The sequence below is a fragment of the Cetorhinus maximus genome, chromosome 19 (genome assembly GCF_964194155.1).
Source record: "Cetorhinus maximus chromosome 19, sCetMax3.hap1.1, whole genome shotgun sequence".
Classification (NCBI taxonomy): Eukaryota; Metazoa; Chordata; class Chondrichthyes; order Lamniformes; family Cetorhinidae; genus Cetorhinus; species Cetorhinus maximus.
This window is the reverse complement of record NC_135897.1, coordinates 46,048,039-46,070,282: the sequence shown is the minus strand read 5'-3', so window position 1 is coordinate 46,070,282 and position 22,244 is coordinate 46,048,039. Positions and strand designations below refer to the sequence as shown.

General features: G+C 42.3%; 1 protein-coding gene across 1 annotated transcript in view; it reads left to right on the top strand.

Moving 5' to 3' along the window:
- The window catches only part of zbbx (zinc finger, B-box domain containing), a 145,048-nt gene continuing 122,804 nt past the window's right edge, over positions 1-22,244 (top strand). The window contains exons 1-6 of the mRNA XM_078564540.1: positions 1-63; positions 10,791-10,929; positions 13,476-13,589; positions 16,096-16,192; positions 19,087-19,135; positions 19,459-19,562. Of these exons, the coding sequence (XP_078420666.1) occupies positions 10,862-10,929; positions 13,476-13,589; positions 16,096-16,192; positions 19,087-19,135; positions 19,459-19,562 (432 nt within the window). The 5' untranslated portion in view covers positions 1-63; positions 10,791-10,861. The remainder of the gene's footprint in view (positions 64-10,790; positions 10,930-13,475; positions 13,590-16,095; positions 16,193-19,086; positions 19,136-19,458; positions 19,563-22,244) is intronic.

The following is a 22,244-nucleotide window of genomic DNA, read 5'->3' as shown; positions in this document are numbered from 1 at the left end:
AGAAACGGTTTCCAGGGTAACAAGCGGCGCAACAGCTCGGAACCGAGAGCAGAGAAGGAGGGGGTAAGTCTGGGGGGCGGGGTGGGGAGAAAGGGGGTCCGGGGTGTCGGGGGGGTGGGGAGAAAGGGGGTCCGGGGTGTCGGGGGGGTGGGGAGAAAGGGGGCACGAGGTGTTGGGGTTGGGGTTGGGGGTGGGGAGAAAGGGGGCACGAGGGGTTGGGGGTGGGGAGAAAGGGGGCACGAGGGGTTGGGGGTGGGGAGAAAGGGGGCACGAGGGGTTGGGGGTGGGGAGAAAGGGGGCACGAGGGGTTGGGGGTGGGGAGAAAGGGGGCACGAGGGGTTGGGGGTGGGGAGAAAGGGGGCACGAGGGGTTGGGGGTGGGGAGAAAGGGGGCACGAGGGGTTGGGGGTGGGGAGAAAGGGGGCACGAGGGGTTGGGGTTGGGGGTGGGGAGAAAGGGGGCACGAGGGGTTGGGGTTGGGGGTGGGGAGAAAGGGGGCACGAGGGGTTGGGGTTGGGGGTGGGGAGAAAGGGGGCACGAGGGGTTGGGGGCGGGGAGAAAGGGGGCACGAGGGGTTGGGGCGGGGAGAAAGGGGGCACGAGGGGTTGGGAGCGGGGAGAAAGGGGGCACGAGGGGTTGGGGGCGGGGAGAAAGGGGGCACGAGGGGTTGGGGGCGGGGAGAAAGGGGGCACGAGGGGTTGGGGCGGGGAGAAAGGGGGCACGAGGGGTTGGGAGCGGGGAGAAAGGAGGCACGAGAGGTTGGAGGGGCGGGGAGAAAGGGGGTCTGGGGTGTTGGGGGCGGGGAGAAAGGGGGCACGAGGGGTTGGGGGTGGGGAGAAAGGGGGTCTGGGGTGTTGGGGGCGGGGAGAAAGGGGGCACGAGGGGTTGGGGGCGGGGGAAGAGGGGGTTCTGGGTGTTGTGGTGGTGGTTGTTGAGGGAGGTCCAGCGGGTGGGGGGAGAATGTGGTCTGGCGGGGAGGGACGATGGGGATACGGGGGTCGGGGAAGGAGATCTGGAGATATGGAGGGGGTGTGGGGGAGGACATCCGGAGAGGGGCGGAACGGCTGGGTAGAGGAAAGGGGGCAGGACCAGGGGGTGGGCTGGGCTGGAGGGAGAGTGGTGCAAGCCTGAGGGAGAGTTAGGTCTGGGCAGCGGATGAAAAGGGCTTGTCCGAAGAGGGGTTAGATTGAGGGGGAGGTAGGTCTGGGGGTGGGTGTGGGGGAGTGGTTAGTTTCGGGGGGAGAGGAGGCGGTTAAGTGAGTAGGTCCAGTGGGGTGAGGAGGAGTTGGGGCTAGGTCTGGGTGGGGAAGTGATGGGTGAGGCGGGAAATCCAGGTAAGTGGGTGGCGAGGTCTGGGTGAGGGAGGAGAGGGAGGTTTGCCTGAGGAGGGGAGGAAGGTCGGATGTGGTGGTGATGGTTACAGGGTGAGTTTGAGACCAAGCCCAAGGTTTTGCAAAACGATGGCTAACAAGAACGTTGAAGTGTATTAAATAAATGGAGTATGGAAAGAAAATATTGGTGGTGCATGGGGTTTCCATAGAGCTCATCATTGCACAAGCGTGGAGCTGTGAGAAGAGGTTGGAAGTTTTAATGGGATTTTTAACAGGAGGAAGCTGCCTGTGATGGTCATGTCTAGTAACTGAGTTGTTTCACTAAAATACAGTTTGGTGGGAGCGGTCCTTTGTGTTTTCAACATTGACTTTGGACCCCACAGAGTCACTTATAACTTCAGTTCAAAGTATATCAAGGAAATACGCTGTTAATTTACTGCCTCCGCCTCCCTGAGGTGATGAGTCAGTATTCCTCTATTTGAATAATACTTGGAGGAAGCACTGACTGAAGCAGGCACACACAGTGGAAATTTAATGCCATTCCTGAGGTGAGTTTGGAGGCGCAGGGCATATAATTGGCCGAGAGGGTGCAAGGTGGTCAGCCCTCTGTGGTAGAGAATTCCAAAGGTTTACCACCCTCTGAGTGAAGAGGTTTCTCCTCATCTCAGTCCTAACTGGCCTACCCTGTGCCTTCCTGCCTTTGTCCTGTTTGAGTCTGGGGTGGAAGGTTCATGGACAGCCATCCTGTCCTGGTGCCAATTGAGATCCTTAACTGGGCAATTAATGCCCACTTATGGGACTTATCCTGTCGACGCTAGTATTCAACTAGTGGTGGGTGTAGCAGTTGCCACATGGGGAGCCTGAAAAGCAAACAGTGTCAAGTTTGCTTGTGGGCTTCCAGGGGAGTCCTTGTTTCAGAGGGATCCAGCATCAAGAAAGAGGGCCCACTGAGAGCCAACCCCTGCTCTTTCTTCTGAACCCCTACCGCGTGACCCTTCTCCCTCCCTCCCCGTGACTCCCATTTTGCCCTCACTCACCTTTGACCTGGGGCCCCTTGATGATCCTGGGCCTCTGGTGGGTACATTGCAAGCAGCAGCCACTGTTCCTGCAGTGGCACTGCCTGGAATGGAGAGCTGCTGGCTTTTGATTAGCTGGCAGTTTATGGTTGGGGAGGGCGGTGGGGTGAAGTGGGATTTCCGCCCCAGGGGTCTTTGATCCCAAGGAATGCCCGCTAGTGGTCACTTAAGTGCTGCTGAGGCATTTAATATGGCGGGCCTTCCCTATAGGTGGTGATTCAGGGCTCTCTTGTGGTTCTACAGCCGGGAAGAGAGACCCCTGTTGCCCAAGATGTACCCTAGTTGGAGCACTTCAATATCCACCACTAAGAGTGGCAGGGTAGAGCCGCAACTGATAAGATGGCTCAATTTGAGGAACACAGTGGCCAGAATGGGCCTACATCAAGTGGTGAGGGAACTAGAAAAGGAGGAATTTAGTTGAACTCTGCCTTACCAACCTACCTGTTACAGATAGATCTGTCTATGATAGTATTTGGAGGAAGGACTACTCCACAATCTTTGTGAAGGCAGTATCTTGTTCATAGTGAGAACATCCTTCATTGTGTAAGTTGGTACTATTGCCATGCTGCAGAGACAGACTAAGGACAGATCTAGCAGCCCACATCCAGCCACCCATGAGGTGTTAAAAACATAGAAAATAGGAGCAGGAGAAGGTCATTCGGCCCTTCGAGCCTGCTCTGCCATTCAGTATGATCATGGCTGATCTTGTATTCCAATGCCATACTCCCACTCTCTCCCCAAACCCTTTGATGCCTTTAGAGTCTAGAAATCCTATCTATTTCCTTCTTAAATATATTCAGTGACTTGGCCTCCTCAGCCCTCTGTGGTAGAGAATTCCAAAGGTTTATCACCCTCTGAGTTGAAGAGGTTTCTCCTCATCTCAGTCCTAACTGGCTTACCCTGTATCCTTACACTGTGACCCCTTGTTCTAGACCCCCCAGCCAAAGGAAACTTCATCCCTGCTTTCAGTGTGTACAGCCCTGTCAGTATTATACTTTTCAAGAGATCCCCTCTCATTCTTCTAAACTCCAGTGAATACAGGCCTAGAAGACCTAATTTCCTCTCATACGGCAATCCTGCCATCCCAGGAATCAGTCTGGTGAACTTTCGCTGCATTCCCTCTAGGGTAAGTATATCCTTTCTTGGGTAAGGAGACCAAAACTGCACACACTACTCCAGGTGTGGTCTCACCAAGGCCCTGTACAGCTGCAGTAAAATATCCTTGCTCCTGTACTCAAACCCTCAATGAAAGCCAACATACCATTTGCCTTCCCAACTGCTTGCTGCACCCGCATGCTTGCTTTCAGTGACTGGTGTACAAGGACACGGAGATCCCTTTGTACATCAACATTTCCCAATCTATCACCATTTAAATAATACTCTGCCATTCTGTTTTTCCCTACCAAAGTGGTAAATTCACACTTATCCATGTTATACTGCATCTGCCATGTATTTTCCCACTCACTCAACTTGTCTAAATCGCTTTGAAGCCTCTTAACGTCATCCTCACCATTAACATTCCCACCTAGATTTGTGTCGTCAGCAAACTTGGAAATATTACATTTAGTTTCCTCACTCAAATCATTGATAATTGTGAATAGCTGGGGCCCAAGCACCATTCTCTGCGGTACCCCACTAGTCACCGCCTGCTGCTCTGAAAAAGACCTGATTATTCCTACTCTTTGTTTCCTATCTGTTAACTAATTCTCAATCCATGCCAATACATTACCCCCAATCTCTTGTGTTTAAATTTTGCTTTAAATTGTGGGACTTTATCAAAAGCTTTCTGAAAGTCCAAATACACCACATCCACTGTTCCTCCCTTATCTATTCTACTCGTTAAATCTCCAGTAGGTTTGTCAAAACGTGATTTCCCTTTCATAAAACCATCTTTATTTTGTCTAATCCCGTTGATACTTCTAAGTGTCCTGTTATCACATCCCTTTATAATAGACTCTAGCGTTTTCCTGACTACTGATGTTAGGCGAACTGGTTTGTAATACCCTATTTTCTCTCTCCCTCTTTTTTCAAATAGTGGGGTTACATTTGCCACCCTCCAATCTGCGGGGTCTGTTCCAGAATCTACAGAATTTTGAAAGGCGACAACCGACGCTTCCACTATTTCCACGGCCACTTCCTTTAGTACCCTGGATTTAGATTATCAGGCCCTGGGGATTTATTAGCTTTCTGCTAATACTAATTTCTTTCAATTCCTCCTTCTCACTAGACCCTTGGTTCCAAAGCAATTTTGGGAAGTTATTTGTGTCTTCTGTGAAGACAGAACTACAGTAGTTGTTTAATTGCTGTGCCATTTCCTTTCTATTATAAATTCTCCCATTTCGGACTGTAAGGGACCTACATTTATCTTCACTAATCTCTCTCTTTTTACATATTTAGAGAAGCTTTTACAGTCCTCTTTTATGTTCCTTGCAACTTTAATCTCATACTCTATTTTGCTCCTCTTAAGCAATCTCTTGGTCCTCCTTTGCTGAATTCTAAACTGTTCCTAACCCTCAGGCTTGCTACTTTTTCTAGCAACTTTGTGATTCCTCTTTAAATCTAATCTAACGTATTCTCCTATTCCTAATCTTGCTAGCATGTGGCACTGGGAGTAATTTGCCTCTTCGTTTTTGCAACCCACGGTTGGGCCACTTTTTCTGCTGTGTTTTTGCCCCAGAATGGAATGTATAACTGTTGCAATGCACGCATTTGTACCTTTAATATTAGTCATTGCCTATCCACCATCATGCCTTTTAATGAAGATCCTCAATTTTTGAGTCGACTCCCTTCGTATTTTCCTTTGTTTAGATTGAAGACCCTAGCTTTGGATTGGAGTACACTTTCCATCCTAATGAAGAATTCTAGATGTTATGGTCACTCTTCACTAATGGACCCTGCACAACAAGATTAATAATTAACCTCTTCTCATTGCACAATACCAAATCTAGGATAGCCTGTTCCCTAGGTGGTTCTTTGACATACTGGTCTAAAAAAACCATCTTGTACACACTCCAGGAATTTATCCGCCACAATATTATTACTAATTTGGTTTGCTCGATCTATATGTACATTAAAGTCACCCATGATTACTGTAGCATCCTTGATACATGCATCTCTGATTTCCTGTTTAATGCCGTCCCCTACCTTACCACTACTGTTTGGAGGCCTATAGAAAACTCCCACTAATGTTTTCTGCCCCTTGTTACTTCTTAGCTCCACCCAGACTGATTCTACATCAAGATTTTCTGAGCCAATATCCTTTCTCACTTTTGCACTGATTTCATCCTTAACTAATAACACCACGCTGCCTCCTTTTCCTTTTTGCTGGTCCTTCTTAAATATCAAAGACCTTTGGATACTCAGTTCCCAGCCTTGGTCACCCTGCAGCCATGTCTCTTTAATCACAATCATATCGTACCTGTTTACATCTATTTGTGTTGTTAATTCATCTACCTTATTGTGAATGCTCTGTGCATTCAGCTACAGTGACGTTAGACTTGTCTTTTTAACATTTTTACACATTTTTTGTACTCTGGCCCTATTTGCTGCTAGCCCTTGTTTACCCTGCCTTCCACTTTTGCTTTCTACTTTTCTGTATTTCATTTCTATCTTTGCTTCCCTGTTTTCTGTCTCCCTGCTCAGGTTCCTATCCCCCTGCCACTCTAGTTTAAACCCTCCCTCTCAGTACCTGTGAATACCCCTGCGAGGATATTGTTCCTGGTCCTGTTGGATGCAACCCATCCAGCTTCTACAGGTCCCATCTTCCCCAGAATTGAGCCCAATGCCTCAGGAATCTAAATCCCTCCCTCCACCATCTCTCAATTATCTGATCTATTCTCCTAGTCCTGATCTCAGTGCATATGGCACTGGGACTAATCCTGAGATTACTACCCTTGAGGTCCTGCTTTTTAATTTATTTACTAGCTCCCTATATTCTGCTTTCAGGACCTACTCCCCCTTTTTACGTATGTTGTTAGTACTGATATGAACAACAACCTTTGGCTGTTCACCCTCCCCCTCCCCCTTCAGAATGTCCTGCAGCCGCTCAGTGACATCCTTGACTCTGGCACCAGGGAGGCAATGTACCATCCTGCTGTCATGTCTGTGGCCATAGAAACATCTACCAGTTCCCCTTACGATGGAATCCCCTATCACTATTGTTCTCTGACTCTCCACCCCCCACCCCAGCTGAGCCACTCGTGATGCCAAATATTTGGCTCTTGCTGCATTTCCCTGAGAAACCATCTAACAAAATTTGTTAGAGAGGGAGATGGACCCAGGGGACTCTTGCACTACCTGCCTAGTGCTTTTACTCTGTCTAGCAGTCACCTGTTCCCTTTCTGCCTGTGCACTCTTTACTTGCGGTGTGACCACCCCACTGTACGTGCTATCCATGAAGATCTCAGCCTTGCTTATGCTCCACAGTGACTCCAGCTGCAGCTCAAGCTCCGAAACACAGATTTCGAGTAGCTACAGCTGGAGACACTTCCTGCGCATGTGGTTGCCCTGGACATGGAAGTGTCCCTGACTTCCCACATCACACAGGAGGAATGTTCCACGTGGCCGAGCTGCTCTGTCATGACTTGCTCTTAAATTACTTCTTTTACGCTTACTTCCCCTATTTTAAAGAATATTGACTATATACTATGGACCTTACTTCTTGTACTTTAAACACTATTTGATCTACACTAAAGACTAGTTTTTGCTTTAGAGACTGGACAGTAGAAATACCAGCTATACTTACCAAGGCAGCCGCTCCTCTCGCGCTGGCTCCTGGTCCTGCCCTGGCCTCAGGCCTGGCTCCCCTTGGTCTTTAAGACTGCTGTTTCTCTCGTGTTATCAAATGCCAAAAGCAAAAACAAAGGAACACCTCTTTCCCTTCCTCCCCTAATCACCCAACCCCCAGCACTCAATTGCTAAGTTGCACTAAATTGACTGGCTTTATATGCTCCCAAGACAAAGGCTAGCTGACCTAGTCACACAGGAACCAGTTTCAGTTGCTTCTTTAATTAACTACGCCCAACTGTTCATCCATGGAGACCTTGTTAAAGCCCAGCTTGAAGCTGGGAACTTTAGAATTTAAACTATAGATTTCAGTTAAATGCTAACTACAAAAAAAATTAGATTTTTACAAAAAGATTTTAAAAATAATTAAGATTCCTTGCTCACCATCCACCAGCATTCAGTTGTAAAGTATCAGCAGCAGTCTTGTGTGCCAATAGAACCTGTAACTTCAGTTGCTGGCACACTCCCTCATCCCACCATCACCATCAACCTGGGAAACCAACCCAACCAAATAGGGAGTGTAGAAGGGCATTGCAGGAGCAGCACTGATAATAAGATTAAGGTACCAGCTTCATAAATTTGCCTGTGTTCCGATCACTAAAGTGGCAGAGCTATGTGCCCAGCTGCCCATGGATGAAAGAAAAGCTTTTCATTTCCTCCACATTCAGCTGAGAGTTGCAAAATTAGGTAATTAATGGGAGTAGGAAGTTTTATGAACATCTCCATCCATAACAATAGTGTGGCCCAGCATTTTAGTACAAGATTTGGGAGACTAAAGCGTTTGCAAGTATCTTTAACCAAAGTGCCAAGTGGATGATCAACTCTTCCTCCTTTTGAGGTGCCCACCATCATGGATGCAGATATAAAGATAATTGAATTTATTCCACAGTTACAAGAGTTTGTAAAATACACTGGATACAGTAAATATCCTGGGCCCTGATGACATCTGTCAGGACTAAAGTCCTGTGCACTGGATGCAACTGCCTCTCACACCCTACTAGCTAAGTTGTAACAATGTAATTATTACATTGACGTCTATTGGATAAATGGGAATCGTGTCCAGTCACTAGAATGGTGCTGTCTATTAAACATTTCAGTGTTCAATTCAATTCACAGTTTCACTGATAATTGAGGAGTCCATGTTAGCCTATTATAGGACTTGGACAATGTGCAGGCATGATCTGTCAAATTACAAGTAACATTCACACTACAGAAGTGCCAGACAATGAATATCTTCAGCAAGGTGCTGCCATTATTGAGTCCTTTTCCACCACCATCCTGTGAGTTACCATTGGTCAGAAGCATAACTGGACCAACCATATCGCTACCATGGAAAAAGAACAGGAGGCAAGGCTGTGTAGTCTTCTATGTGTGGATCACCTCTTCCACCAAGAGTATTAATGAATGCTCCCTGTTCACCTGGATGGCAACAGTACTCGAGGCCTGATCAGTACTTTTGTCATTAGATTCTTTGTTCACTCCTCCATCATTGGTGCACTGTGGATGCATTAGGTATGATATACAGAATGCACTGGCAATTTTACAAGGTTACTTTGACAACACCTATCACCAAGCAGAATGAGAGCAGCAGGATCTGGAAGACCACCTGACTGAGATATAGATTACTTCATTTCTGGGTCAGGCCCCTGGAATCCCCTTGCTAACACTTGTGGGAGCATCATCAGCATAAGGACTGTAGCAGTTGGGGAACTTTGTCCACACCTGCCTTTTTTGAGTAACTGGGCAATAAATGTGGCTTCACCAGCATCAACCTGATTCTGAGAACAAATAAAAAGGAAGAACTTATTTTATAAAGAATTACCAATGCTTGGGAAGCAAATTAATTCTTATTCAAAAGTAAGTTGGATGTTGTAAATGGGCGGGGTGGCTGAAGGTTTTCTCGCTCTTTCATCCCTACTAGATCTCAAGACACTGAGGAATCTGTTGCTTTCTAGAATATGGGAAACTTGGGAGCTTGTTGGAAGGCAATCCTTAATTGATTAATTCAGTATCAAAACACAGAAGTTATTTATTTGAGAGATATGATTCATGTTAAAGCTATGCAATTTAGGGCATAGCTTTGAAACAAATCACCCCTGATATCTTGCTCTTCATCTAACAGGAAATTGGCTCCTGATTGGAACTGTGTAATAAGATTTGAATATTTGGTAGTGCTCTTGCACATGAGTTAGGAGGTCATAGATTTAAGTTCAACTGTGGTCTTTTCAATTCTTTTGTGGGATGTGGGCATCACTCGCAAGGCCAGCATTGAGCATATAACGTAGATTAATGCCTAGTACTGAGGGTGATCTACATTGCTGGAGGTGTTGTCTTTTAGATGGGATGTTAAACCAAGGCCCAGTCTGTCTATTTGAATGTCCAAGGTGCTATCCAGAAGGGCAGGAAGTTCTTCAAATATTCTAGCCTATGTTTATCCCTCACCTTGTTCCATCAAAATGGATTAACTGATCGTTTTTCTAATTACTGTTTTTGGGTCCTTGCTGTGCACATACTGATCACCATGTTCATCAAAAAGAATTAGTGACAGCACTTTAGAAGTATTTAATTGGTGATGAAGCAAAAGTTTTGCTTCTCTTCATTTTTATGCAAGTTTGTTTTTTCTACAAGTTATTTTTCTCCAATCATTTTTTCCTGTGAAGTATGGAAACATGTATGAAGTATGAAAATTCTTCAATTATGTTTCTATGAAAGGACAATTTACTTAGTTAATGTACACTAAAATAACACTTCTTGGATCAAGCCCATTGCCGCAGAGTGCAAGTGCTCATGTCTGCTGACTAGTTAAGATAATGCTTTATCTATTTAACCTTCTCAAAACCTATTTAGAATTTTGAGCATTTCTATTAAATCTCCTCTCATTTTCTTTTGTTCTGGTGAACAAATCCCAGTTTCTCTGCACTCCAGCATCATTTTACTAATCCTTTCAATGCTCTGCAAAGCTTTATCATCCTTCCCATTATATAACATCCAAAGGTGGAGATTATTCTTAGCTTTAATAATGTGTCCTCCAACTTTAAAATTTGTGAACCTGACCTTATAATCCTCTGCAATTTAACTCAAGTCTGCCTCTCTGCTATTAATATAGTGAATAATTGGACCCATTCATTGTACATTTTATCCTGTGGTGGCCTTTAGTCTTGGTATTATAGAATAACACTTGCTGGAAATGTTGATCTCTATTCTGGTAACTGTAATGGTTCAGCAATGCCCCAAACAAAAAAAAAATTTAATAATTAACCTATCATTGCCAATACTGTTTTGTTTGCTATCAACTTCTATAAATTCTAATTAATCTCTGTAACATCCATAATTGCCTTGATGGGTAAATTGGCTAACTGTCTGGTTGAGACCAGGGTTTATCTGTGAGAAATTGTGGAGACAAACCCACATGTCCTTGCTTCATCCCCTAGAAAATTAGAATATACCACAGTGCTGCACTGCTTCCATGATGTTGCATTTAGCTCTCTTTTGTATTGCTGTGCTGTTCCATCATACTGAATGTGATTTGGTTATTACCCAGTGGCTTAACTACTCTTTACATTTTACAGATGTAACAGATTAATCCTTTGTTCTTTCAGAAATCTCCATTCTTGCACTGTGGTGTAACAGCTGATATTTCTTGACTTTGAATTGTCACAATCACAGAACCATGAATCCGAATGATTTTGTTGTGATCCCAGGCAACAAACCTGGCACATCTGTTAAGTTAAAAGCAAGGTAAATGAAATAAAATCATTTTGGATAAACATAAAATTTTTGCAAATGTAAAATTTTTATGGATATGAAGTAGAATTTTTATGGAGGATAAAATTGAAACAGATTCTGATCTTCTCATGTATTTTTAGTGATGAGCATAGTGCTTGCTAACTTCTCAACTTTAGATCATGATCTGAATTAAATGCATTTAATACAAGGTCACAAAACTGGCAACCTTGGGACTGAGTCTAAGCCAGATTTTGGGTCTTGCCGATTTTTTGGAGGCAAGGTGATGGCAGGCTTCAGGCTCATGCATGTAACAATATGTCTGCTCCTATGTGCTTATCCCTACCTTATGAATCTTGTTTGGTCCTAGAATTTGGCTGTTTCCCTCTGCTATTTTGCTTTTCGTTTTAAAGGCTATGTAAGATATAGTTTCCATGGGTGGTTATAGGTGCTGCTTGCCTATCAGTAACAAAATGCTGTGCAGCAGTTTCTTCTTCCTCACCAGCGATACAGCAGCTGGGCACCAATGGTGAGACTGGCACCAATGGCGAGACTGGCACCATGTTGTTACTCAGGTTCAGGTTGGGTTGGGACGAGTTGGGTCAGATGGGGTTAGGGTCGCTTCAACCACTTGGAGCATGGGAAATGACAGACCCGTGATATTGCATGGAAACCTTCATTTTGTTCTTCATTCTACTACTGGCCAGAGAGAACACTTGGAATTTTACCTTCTACTGTGGGTTTGTGGTTAATTAATTAACTAAAAGTAGCAGAATAATACACATCTTTTGGGAGCTGAATGCTGAAATTATTAAATTTTTATTTATGCACTTGTCTCCACGGGATATTCTTACATGGCTCACTTATTACAAGAAGTGTTTGGTTTTCAGACGTGGGCAATTTTTGGATAGCCAAATTTGAGGTACTGTACCTATAGTTTAATTTCTGAACCTGGTACTATTGCAAGCCTAACTTATGTGGTGCTTTCAATCTGTGTTGGCAATTAAAGCCTGATGCAAATCCTTGATCGGCAGCTAATTTTTAAAAGTGGCATTCAGAGGTGATAAGTTCTACTCCAAGCTAACATCATTGTAAATAATCACTATTTTTCATTTTTATTGCAAATCAGATGGAAGTTTGCAATGTTGGATTTTATAATACATAGTATAAAATATTTTTATGTGTAGCCATCTCAGGCATCCACTCAAGCTTTCAATATTTTTGACACACGTTTATTGTTTTCCAAGCTCTATTATGTGCAGTCACAAAAAAAAATTGATGGGATTGATTTTACAAATGTTAAAATATCCTTAAGGTGCGGACTTGTTAAGCTATGATTAATATGGGCTTGCTAGTTTAGTATTTAAGAATTTGTTTCAAAATGCATACCAATATATGTATCATGGAAGTTTGATAACTGGACTTTTTTTTTTAGCTTGCTTTGTTATCAGCTACATAGCTGTTTGCTGATATGTTTGCAGCCGGAACACGTAGTGAATGTATAGAAAATAGAAATCAATACTTTTTCCTACTCCAAAGTTTTGTAACAACATATAATACAGATACTATACGGTACTACTTTACAAGTTTTTCTTAAGATGGTTAATATTATGAAATGCTCAGCTGAATGCATGGTTTATCTTGGAGACTTAGGCCAATGAGGGTTAATTAGTAGCTCTTAGCACGACTAGGATGTAGATTAAAGGAGTGGGCCAAGCTTGCAAATGTCCTTCACTGTGGGGAAAGTGTGAGATCATCTGTTGGATCTATGAAAGACAAATTGAAATGTTTTGTTTTTGCTGAGAAACTAGGAACTGTGGAGAAGCAAAGAGTTTAGGTGTTCATGTATCAACAAACAAAGCTATTCGACAGGTATAAACAGTCATAATCAGTTTAATTGATATAATGTTCTTTATTTTATATTTTATTGATTTATTGCAAACAATTCCTTTAAAGTATGAGAATTGTTACACCTCAATGTTCTTTAACAGTGTTACTTACCTCTGGTTCCTTCTGGCACATTTTTCCAGGTCCCAACCAGTTAAGAGTATACAAACATTGACAAAATTGTAGAAGGGTACTGATTTTAAAAATTGTGAACTTTGTTCTTCCGAAAAGCTAAAAAATGTCAAAACAGAAATAGATACCAAATGTTAGCAGGATTGCATGTAGAATGTTATGTACATGTATGATGAAGAAATCATGTTGGAGGCACATTTCCAGTTGGATGTTCAGAAATACATTGAATATTAGATTTGTCAGTAAGCCATTGGAATATATATACATTTTAAAATATTTTCCTTAATAATTGCACTTATTGATAGGTGGAAATAGACAATGTTTTGGAATTCTTAAGTTCTAAAAGGAATGGCTCAGTATTTGAGTTTGGATTTGTCACTTAATGATGTTTCATAGTATTGAATATTGGACTGATTCCAAAAGTTCAGTAAGAAGCAGGACTGGAAGGCTATATATATTACTAGTTGGTTATCTTTGTCAGGTTACTATGGATTGAGTTTCCCACATATATAATATTAAGTCTTAATTTTTTTTTTCTCTAGAAATCTTCGGGAGCTACGATTAGAAACTGTGCAACTAGAACTAGATAGTGATGTGATGGAACAGAGATTGCAGCAGCTTCGACAAGCCATGAGTAAGGAAAAGGAGGAAAGGGAGTAAGTGTTATGAGTTACTACTTCGCATAATCTTTTTTAAAGCTGTTAACTAGGTGGACAGAGTTTCAATGACAATTGCAGCAATTTGCATTTATATAGCATCTTCAATGTAAGAAAAACATCCCATAGCAGGCAAAATTTGATGTGAGCCACAAAAAGAGATATTGGGACAGGTGACCAAAATCTTAGTCAGAGATAGGTTTTAAGGAGTGGCTTAAGAGGATAGAGAGGAGGAAAGCTTTAGGAAGGGAATTTCGGAACTTGGACCCTAGGTAGCTGAATGCTAATGGTGAAACACTAGAAATCAGGGATGCCGGAAAGACTGGAATTAGAGGAGTGCAGAAATTTTGCTTCAAGATGAAAATCTCAAAATAAAACTTACCTTGGCATATGTGTTGGGGATATTTTTTAAAAAGTTTAAGATTCAGGATATTTCAGATTTTGTTTTGACTCATTGGTCACCCCTTTTTTGAGGTAGCATATGCTGTTAAATTCAGCAGCTTCGAGGTTTCTTCCCCTATCTCTGAAATAAAACTGTACATTGAACTCATTGCATTAATGATGACTTCTTATTGCTGCAACAAATGGCACCATTCAAGATGATGTTACATTTTATGCATAAAAGCAAAATTCTACGGATGCTGAAAATCTGAAATAAAAACAGCAAACGCTGGAAAAACTCAGCAGGTCTGGCAGCATCTGTGGAGAGAGAAATAGCTTAACATTTCAAGTCCGTATGACTCTTCTTCAGAGCTGAAGGGAGGTAGAAATGTGATGAATTTTATACTATTTAAGAGGGGGTGGAGCAAGATAGAAGGCCAGGGATAGGTGGGAGCTCAGGAGAGATTGACAAAGATGTTATTAACACAAGATAAAGGGAGTGTTAATGGTGGTGTTAAAGACTAAGGCAGTTGTTAATGGTGGCGTAAAGTTAAGATAGAATGTGTTAATAGCAATACAAGGGTCAGCATTCAGTGAAAACAAAACATAAGAACAATTGATTGATGGCCTGTGGAGCGAGCGCTGGGGAAAAAATAGATTTTTTAAAAAAGGGTGGAGGAAAGAGTTTATGGGCAGAGTTTTCTCTTTGGCGTGCAGCGGTGGGCCCTGCACGCCGATGCGTAAAATGACGTGTGGTGAGGTTGGGCATGTGTCCCGACATCACCGCTTGTCATTCTGACCTTCGTTTGCCAGGTGCGTGCTGGAAGCAGCTGCGCGCCCGCCGAACTGTCAAAGGCCTGTCAAGGCCATTTAAAAAAACAATTTACATAATTAACAGGGCTGCCTGTCCGACCTTAAGGCTGGCAGACAGGTGAAGAGCCCAAGCAGCCTTCGTGTTTTTCGTGAAACTTCATCCACGGGCGGGATGAGGTTTCATGAAAGGTTTAATAATTAAATAAATATTTTTTCCATATTTCATAAACGTGCCTCAGCTCATGTGCCACCATCACATGAGGGGACATGTCTAAATAATTTTTCTTTATTAAAAACTTCCATTCTGAATTTAATTACCCTGAGGCAGCTTCGTGCCTCGGGAGATTTCTGTGCTCTTTCGCGCGAATGAGCGCAAGCCCTGACTCTCCCTCCTCCCCCCGCCCCCACAGCTGGCGCTGAGTGCTACTGGGTGCGCGTCACATTGGGTGGGCATTAATTGACCCACCCATATAAAATGGCGGCTTGCAGCCGATCGCAGGTGGCGATCGCGCTCGCTCCTGACCGGCGCACCCGACGGAGAAAATTCTCCCCTATGTTTTTTTGTCTTGTGTCCGTGACATCTTTGTCAATCTTTCTTGAGCTCCCACCTGTCCCTGACTTCCTACTTTGCTCCACCTGCTCCACTCCCTCTTCAACAATATAACACCCATCCCATTTCTACCCCTCTTCTGCTCTGAAGAAGTCGTACGTTCTCAATATGTTAACTCTGTTTCTCTTTCCACCGATGCTGCTAGACTTGCTAAGTTTTCCTGCATTTTCTGTTCATATTACATATTATGCAATTTGGCTCCAGAATGGATGTCTGAGCCAAAAAATACCATGTTCATATGAATTATCCCTTCAAATTTGAGGACTATCTTTAATTAATTTAAGTTCTTATAAAATTTGTGAGTACGCCCTGTATTTGCAATACTAACCACCTATAAAAACTTGTTGGTTCAGGATCAACATACTGATTCTAATGCAACTTTTAATTTCCTTATAATTTGCTGCATTTTTTTTCTTCTTGCACTTATAAAGTTCCCTTCTTATTTATAGTCATTTTTGAGCAGTGTGAAGGCATGATAGATGCTAATAGATTGCTATAAAGTTGTTTCTTGCTGCAGCTGTCAGTGTGCAGGAATTGAACATTTAGCCTCCTGTTTCTTCTCAGTATCACCCAGTAGTAGGGATTGGCTACCTCACTGTGGATGTCCTGATAATCTGCACTATAAAATAGGTACTGGGCTTTGAATCATTGTAGCTTTTAATCGGTGTGCTATGATTTTGTTTTCCATTTTGGTTATTTTAGGCGTTCAGGACCATATCATTGGAAATCTGGACACATGGGGAGCCTTGTAAATCATGCACAGGAAGTGCTGAGGAATAACAAAAATGATAATCAAAAGGTAAGGAGCAGTTTCAGATTAAAAGAGGAATAAAATTATTTGGGAAGCATTTCTATCATTTGAGGCTGTTGTGCATTAGTACCTTCACCTGTTTCTTTAACATTTGATGCAATGTTTGAAATTCAATTGAAGAATTGTAATAACTGGCACTGAGATTGCCTTGTTGGGAAGTTTCATAGAAATAGGAGCCCTTTTAGCCAAAGATGTCTATACCAGTGCTAGCTCATTTTTTTTAGTATTTTTTTCTATAATTTCAGGCATAGATGATAGTTACAGCACTTGTGCTGTATTTACATTTGCTTCAATCCCTTCCTCATATTCTTCCCCACCACTACTATTGCCCAAATGCAACACCCTTCTCAGCTCCACCATATTGCTTCTTCCATCCACCCCTTTACTTTTTCCCTTATTCCTCTCCCACCCTAATGTTTTTAAGGAAAACTAAAATTCTGTTTCCAAACACTAAGCTGGAAAATAAGCTTTTATTATTTTTATTAATTACTTTATATGCTTTTATTGTATTGTAACAGTACTATTGGTTTATTAGTTTTGGAGAAGAAGAAATGAGAGAGATCTGAGGATGAGATGGGTGCCTTGAAGCTTGAGGGGGACATGGAAATAGGGCAGGTGTGTTTGTGAGCCAGTAAGAAAAAAGAATAGATAAGTTTGATGACACAAGGCTTAATTTGTATGGATAGATGAGCATGGGGAAAAGGGTGATCTTGGAGATCAGTTAGGCAAGTAGGTTAGAAGGCAGCCAGAGAATGCTCCTGGGAGTTGGCTTGTTTAGGAGGAGAGACTTCAGGAAACAGGCTATGTGGTGGGCAAAGTGGGAAGCATGTGTGGGGAAAATATAGTGGGTAAACATGCTTCTAAATATACTAACGAGACAAAAAAAAGCAGATGGGGAGAGGGGTGGCGGAAGTTTCCTGGGGAGAGATGTTGCTGCAGTTTAGCATTTTGCATCTCCTGGAAAGGTGGTGATGGAGACTAACCAACATTTCATATAAATTGCTAACCCTGTTGATCATACACCTTTCCAGAAATGCCTTCCGTTAAGTGTCCTGATGTAACTTTTGGATAAAATGTCAGCAGAATATGGTTTGGATATGTTTCTAGATTAATATCACAAAAATTGTTTATGCTGCCTCTACTATTTTCTGCTCAACAGTTGTTGCAGGTGTGGTGGGGGAGTGGCAAGAGAAAGGTGCTGCACTTCAAAAAGTAACAGTGTAAACAGACAAGATTAAATAGGCTCTCTCTCTTGCTTTCTGAAGTCAAAAGTAAATTGAATAGTTTTTACTTCAGAGCTTATTTCAAAACCTACACAATCATCCAGTTTGCATTGGATCTTTTCTTAAAAAAAGAGATGTGATTTCTCTTTTCTGCAGTTGGAAAATATCACATCACCACCTACCAGCTAAAACTATGGCTGAAATTTTATTAATCCTCTTGAGACCGGCTGGGAGGTGGGAAAGCTTGTAAAATGGTGTCCAAAAGGTGTTAGGAGGGAACCCCAATAGCTTCCTGCCGCCACAGGATATTCACAGAAACACTAAGGGCAGTGGCTTGGCCATCTGCTGTCTGGAAGCAGGCTGCCAGTTAATTCAATTAACAACCACTTTACACCCCTGCTGGCCTTTTACAGGTGTGCACATGGCCCTCTGCCATGTGGGGAGAATGCCAGGTACATTGAGGCAGCCTCCCAGTGGCATTTTGGGGGTGATCTTTCTTTCTGGCCACTCCAGGGCCTATGGTGGGGTCTCTTGGCCCTTATGGCTGCCATTGTGGTTCTGACTCTACTGCTAAAGGGTTCACTCCTCTGATTGTCTGTCAGATCCTGGCACATTGAAAAGATTTCTTACCTGTCCTTTCAGAGCACCTCCGTGTTGAGGCGCCTTTTCCTTCTCCCTGCAGCCTCAGCAGCAGCCATCTCTATTGGTGTTGTGCTGAGTGCCGGCCCTCTGATTGGGCTGGCATCTCTGAGGCTCTCATCGTCAATTTGATGGCAGTTCTGGAGGTGGCCTCTCGATTGGCCACCGCTGGTAAAATTGCCTACACAGCCCTGTCTGTTTGTATGGGCTCGGGACCCACTTTCAATCTCAGGGGTGGACCTCCTTGAGGTAAAATTTAACCGTGTATTCTGCAGATTTCCAAAGATAAAGTAATACACAGAAGTTAAAATAAAGGCAAGGTACTATAAAATACAACAATTGAGCTTATACTGCATGCAGAACCGGGTTGACTACCTCAAAATGTCTGAAATAATTCCAGTTTTCGTTGAGAAATTCTTAGAGAAATATGCTGTGTGGTAGAAAAAGCATCAGATTTCTCCTGACCATTGCTAATTTTCAAAGCTTAATCTCAAACATCTGCCAGAGATATTCATGATATGATTCCTGCGATGTGATATCCAAGCCTTACAACTGTAGCTTTAGCTAATTTCAGAATTGGGATGTTGTCTTGATGATAGGATAGCAGAGTATCAGATCATTGGAACAAGATATGCATTGAATGTCATGCCTGCTACTGGACGAGGCAGTGGAGAAACACAATCAAAATTGGTGGCTTTGGATAAAAATGGGGGCAATCTGGGTGGGTCTCAAAAGGTTTGTACAATTCTACTCAAAGAATAGGTCTATTAGTTTTAAAAAGTGAATGCCTAGCAGATTTGAAAAAATGTTTGAGCAATTTCCAGTTAATTTATTTGACTAGCATATAAGTAGACCTTTGCACCAACCAGCTTTTTCTTCCAGGTATGGCATTTGCACTCTTTATATTCATATGGCCAGATAGCTGTACATAAATGCATATGGATATACCTATTCACTGGTGTCCGTTTCTGTTCTTTTGCAAGGTAACGCTTTTAAAATTGCATTTATTCTGTGTCACAGGTAACTTCTGGAAAGACAAAAATCAGAATACTGAAAGACCAACGTGAAGGTATGGCTCACACAAAAACAGAAAATGCTGGTAAAACTCAACAGGTCTAACAACATCTGTGGAGAATAAAACAGAGTTAATGTTTCGAGTCCGTATGACTCTTAGTCATACAGATTCAAAGCGTTAACACTCTGTTTTTTTTGCTCCACAGATGCTGTTCGACCTGCTGAGTTTTTCCAGCATTTTCTGTTTTTGTTTCAGATTTCTAGCATTTGCAGTATTTTGCTTTTCTCTTCGTGAAAGTATAGCTCTTGTTTTTTATTTAACTTATGTTTATGCAAGTTACAAGCATATAAAATGGCTTCTCATTGTGCTTATTTCAGAGCCTCCGAAATGTGTATTCACCAGTACGCCAGTTTGTGGAACTGCAAGGCCAAAGGTTAAGGGGAAATTATGTGGGCAGTGTGAGATCAGAAGTCCTGTGCTGGTAAGTAAGCCAAGAGTTACATTGTCAAATAAAACCTGTGCTTTAAATTTTTTGACAAAACAGTTGCTATATCAGTGGAAACATGGAAACTGATGACTTGCTTGCCCTGACTTGCCCTAGATTGCGATGTGACATTTTAGTTTATTAATAGGAAGAACAGATAAGTTCTTAGATATATGCTTTAAAATCGCTTGCACAAGTTCTGCTGTTTGTAAAGAAACAGGTGAGCTTGTTGATCAAAATTAGTTTGAAATCTAAACAAACTATTATTTCTTTAATTAGCAATTTTGCTTTAAAAATGTATTTGTTATCCTTTTGAAAGCCTGTTCCTGTATATTAGGTGGGATCTGCAATTTCCAGAACCCTTGCTGCTTAATAATATTCTGGCATAACATTTAATATTTTAAATATTGTTTTAATCTTTTTTTTATGTATAATCTAACCTGGTTTATAGTCAGAATGAGAATATCAGATAATTGAAAAGAGCAGCAAGTTTTGCAAAGAGCAATGAGTTATGAACTAATTTGAGGTTTCCCATTAATGGGAAATGTGTGCTATAACTCGCCTGTGAAGTTGCACAAATTGAATTGAATTAAGTCGTTTGAGACCACAGATACCCAAGAATATTGCTGATTGTGCAAAGTAAACAATAAGTTTACCCTTTTTAATGTTACCAAAGAGTTGTCAGCCAAGCAGTTCTTTTCTATCATTTGAATTTAACCAGCGTTTCATAAGATCAAAAGAAATAGGAGCAGGAGTAGGCCATGTGGCCTATCGAGCCTGCTTAGCCATTTAGTAAGACCATGGCTAATCTGACTGTGACCTTAACTCTGCTTTCTTCCCTGTTCCCCATAACACTTGACTCCCTTGTCGATCAAAAATCTGTCCAATTCAGCCTTAAATGTATTCAATTACCCATACTCTACTGCTCTCTGGAGTAAAGAATTCCAAAGGCTAACAATCCTTTGAGAAGAAATTTCTCCTCCTCTCAGTTTTAAATGGGAGACCCCTTATTTTGAAACTGTGTGGCCCAAGTTCTAGATTCCCCCACGAGAGGGAACACCTTCTAAGCATCTACCCTCTCAAGCCCTCTCAAAATCTTATACGTTTCAGTAAGATCACCTCCTATTCCTCAAAACCCCTGTGAGTATAGACACGACCTGCTCATGGTTTCCTCACATGAAGCAAGGAGAAAACGCAAGCAGAGGAAATCCTGATCCAGCAACTCGTCCAAAACTCAATTGTGGCATCCTGTACTAATAATAATAATTATTATTGAGAATAATATAAAGTATTCATGTGGGTCACAATCAAATGTGGGTTGTTTTGAAGGTATAAGGCATTTTTATTTTTTATTTGGAGCCTTCCCAAGTATGCCATGGAGATGAGAGTTGGAAAGGTTCCTTTGTTTTAATTTGTCACTGTGTTTGCACACTCAAGCAGGCAGTCAGCAATTCAGCTTGGGAACAGGCAGAGTGAGAGAGGAGCTGTAAATCAGCTCTTGGAGCAGACTGGGAGAAAGCAGTCTGTGTCTGTCCAAAGTCAGGACAAGGCGTATAGAGGCTATTAGAACCAGGGCTGACCTGATTCTTTTAAATGCAGTGAGGCCCAAGCTTGAGTGGAGAAGTCCACAGTCATTAGGGAGGTGGTGGCATAGTAGTATTGTCACTGGACTAGTGTTCCAGAGACCCAGGGTAATGATCTGGGGACCCGGGCCATCCTGGCAGATGGTGAAATTTGAATTCAACAAAAATCTGGAATTAAAAGTCTGATGATGACCATGAAACCATTGTCGATTGTCGTAAAAACCCATCTGGCTCACTAATGTCCTTTCGGGAAGAAAATCTGCTGTCCCTACCTGTCTGGACTACACGTGACTCCAGATCCAAAGCAACGTGTTGACTCTTAAATGCCTCCTGAACAAGTGCAATTAGGGATGGGCAATAAATGCTGGCCTAGCCAGTGACGCCCACATCCCAGGAACAAATAAAAAAAGGTAAGTTGGAGGATCGCTTAGCCAAAAGCTATAGGAAAGATCCCCATGAAATCTCGTACCTCAGAGAATAGTTAGAACACTGAGTAGAAATCAAAGTTAATTCCACAGGGCTGTAGTATACTTGGTTTGATTCCAAATGGAGAAGTGAATGAACCCTCAAGACCTTGTACATGAAAACTCTTGGATGAAATTAGGTAGTAAAATGGGAACTGGGCTAATACTGTAAGTCAGTAATGCTTGCTTTGTTTATCTTTTTATATAAAGTTTGTTTTGGTTTTAAGACATGAAACCTTTCAGTTAATCACTAGGTGTTTGAACTTCTCTTAAATGTTAATGATCTCTATGGAGATCGTAACAAGTCGTTAATGTAGATCGTAAACAGTTGAAGCCCGAGCACTGATCCCTGTGGCACTCCACTAGTTACAGTTTCCCAACCTGAAAATGACCCATTTATCCCTGCTTTCTGCTTCTTGTTAACCTTGCTAACCAAACCTCCTATCTATGCTAATATTTCATCCCTATCACCAAGAACTCTCGTGTAGTAACCTTCTATCTGGCACCTAATCAAATGCCTTTTGGAAATCCAAATACACTACATTTACTGGTTCCCCTTTATCCACCCTGCTTGTTACATTCTGAAAGAACTCTAATGAATTTGTTAAACATGCTTTCCCTTTCACAAAACC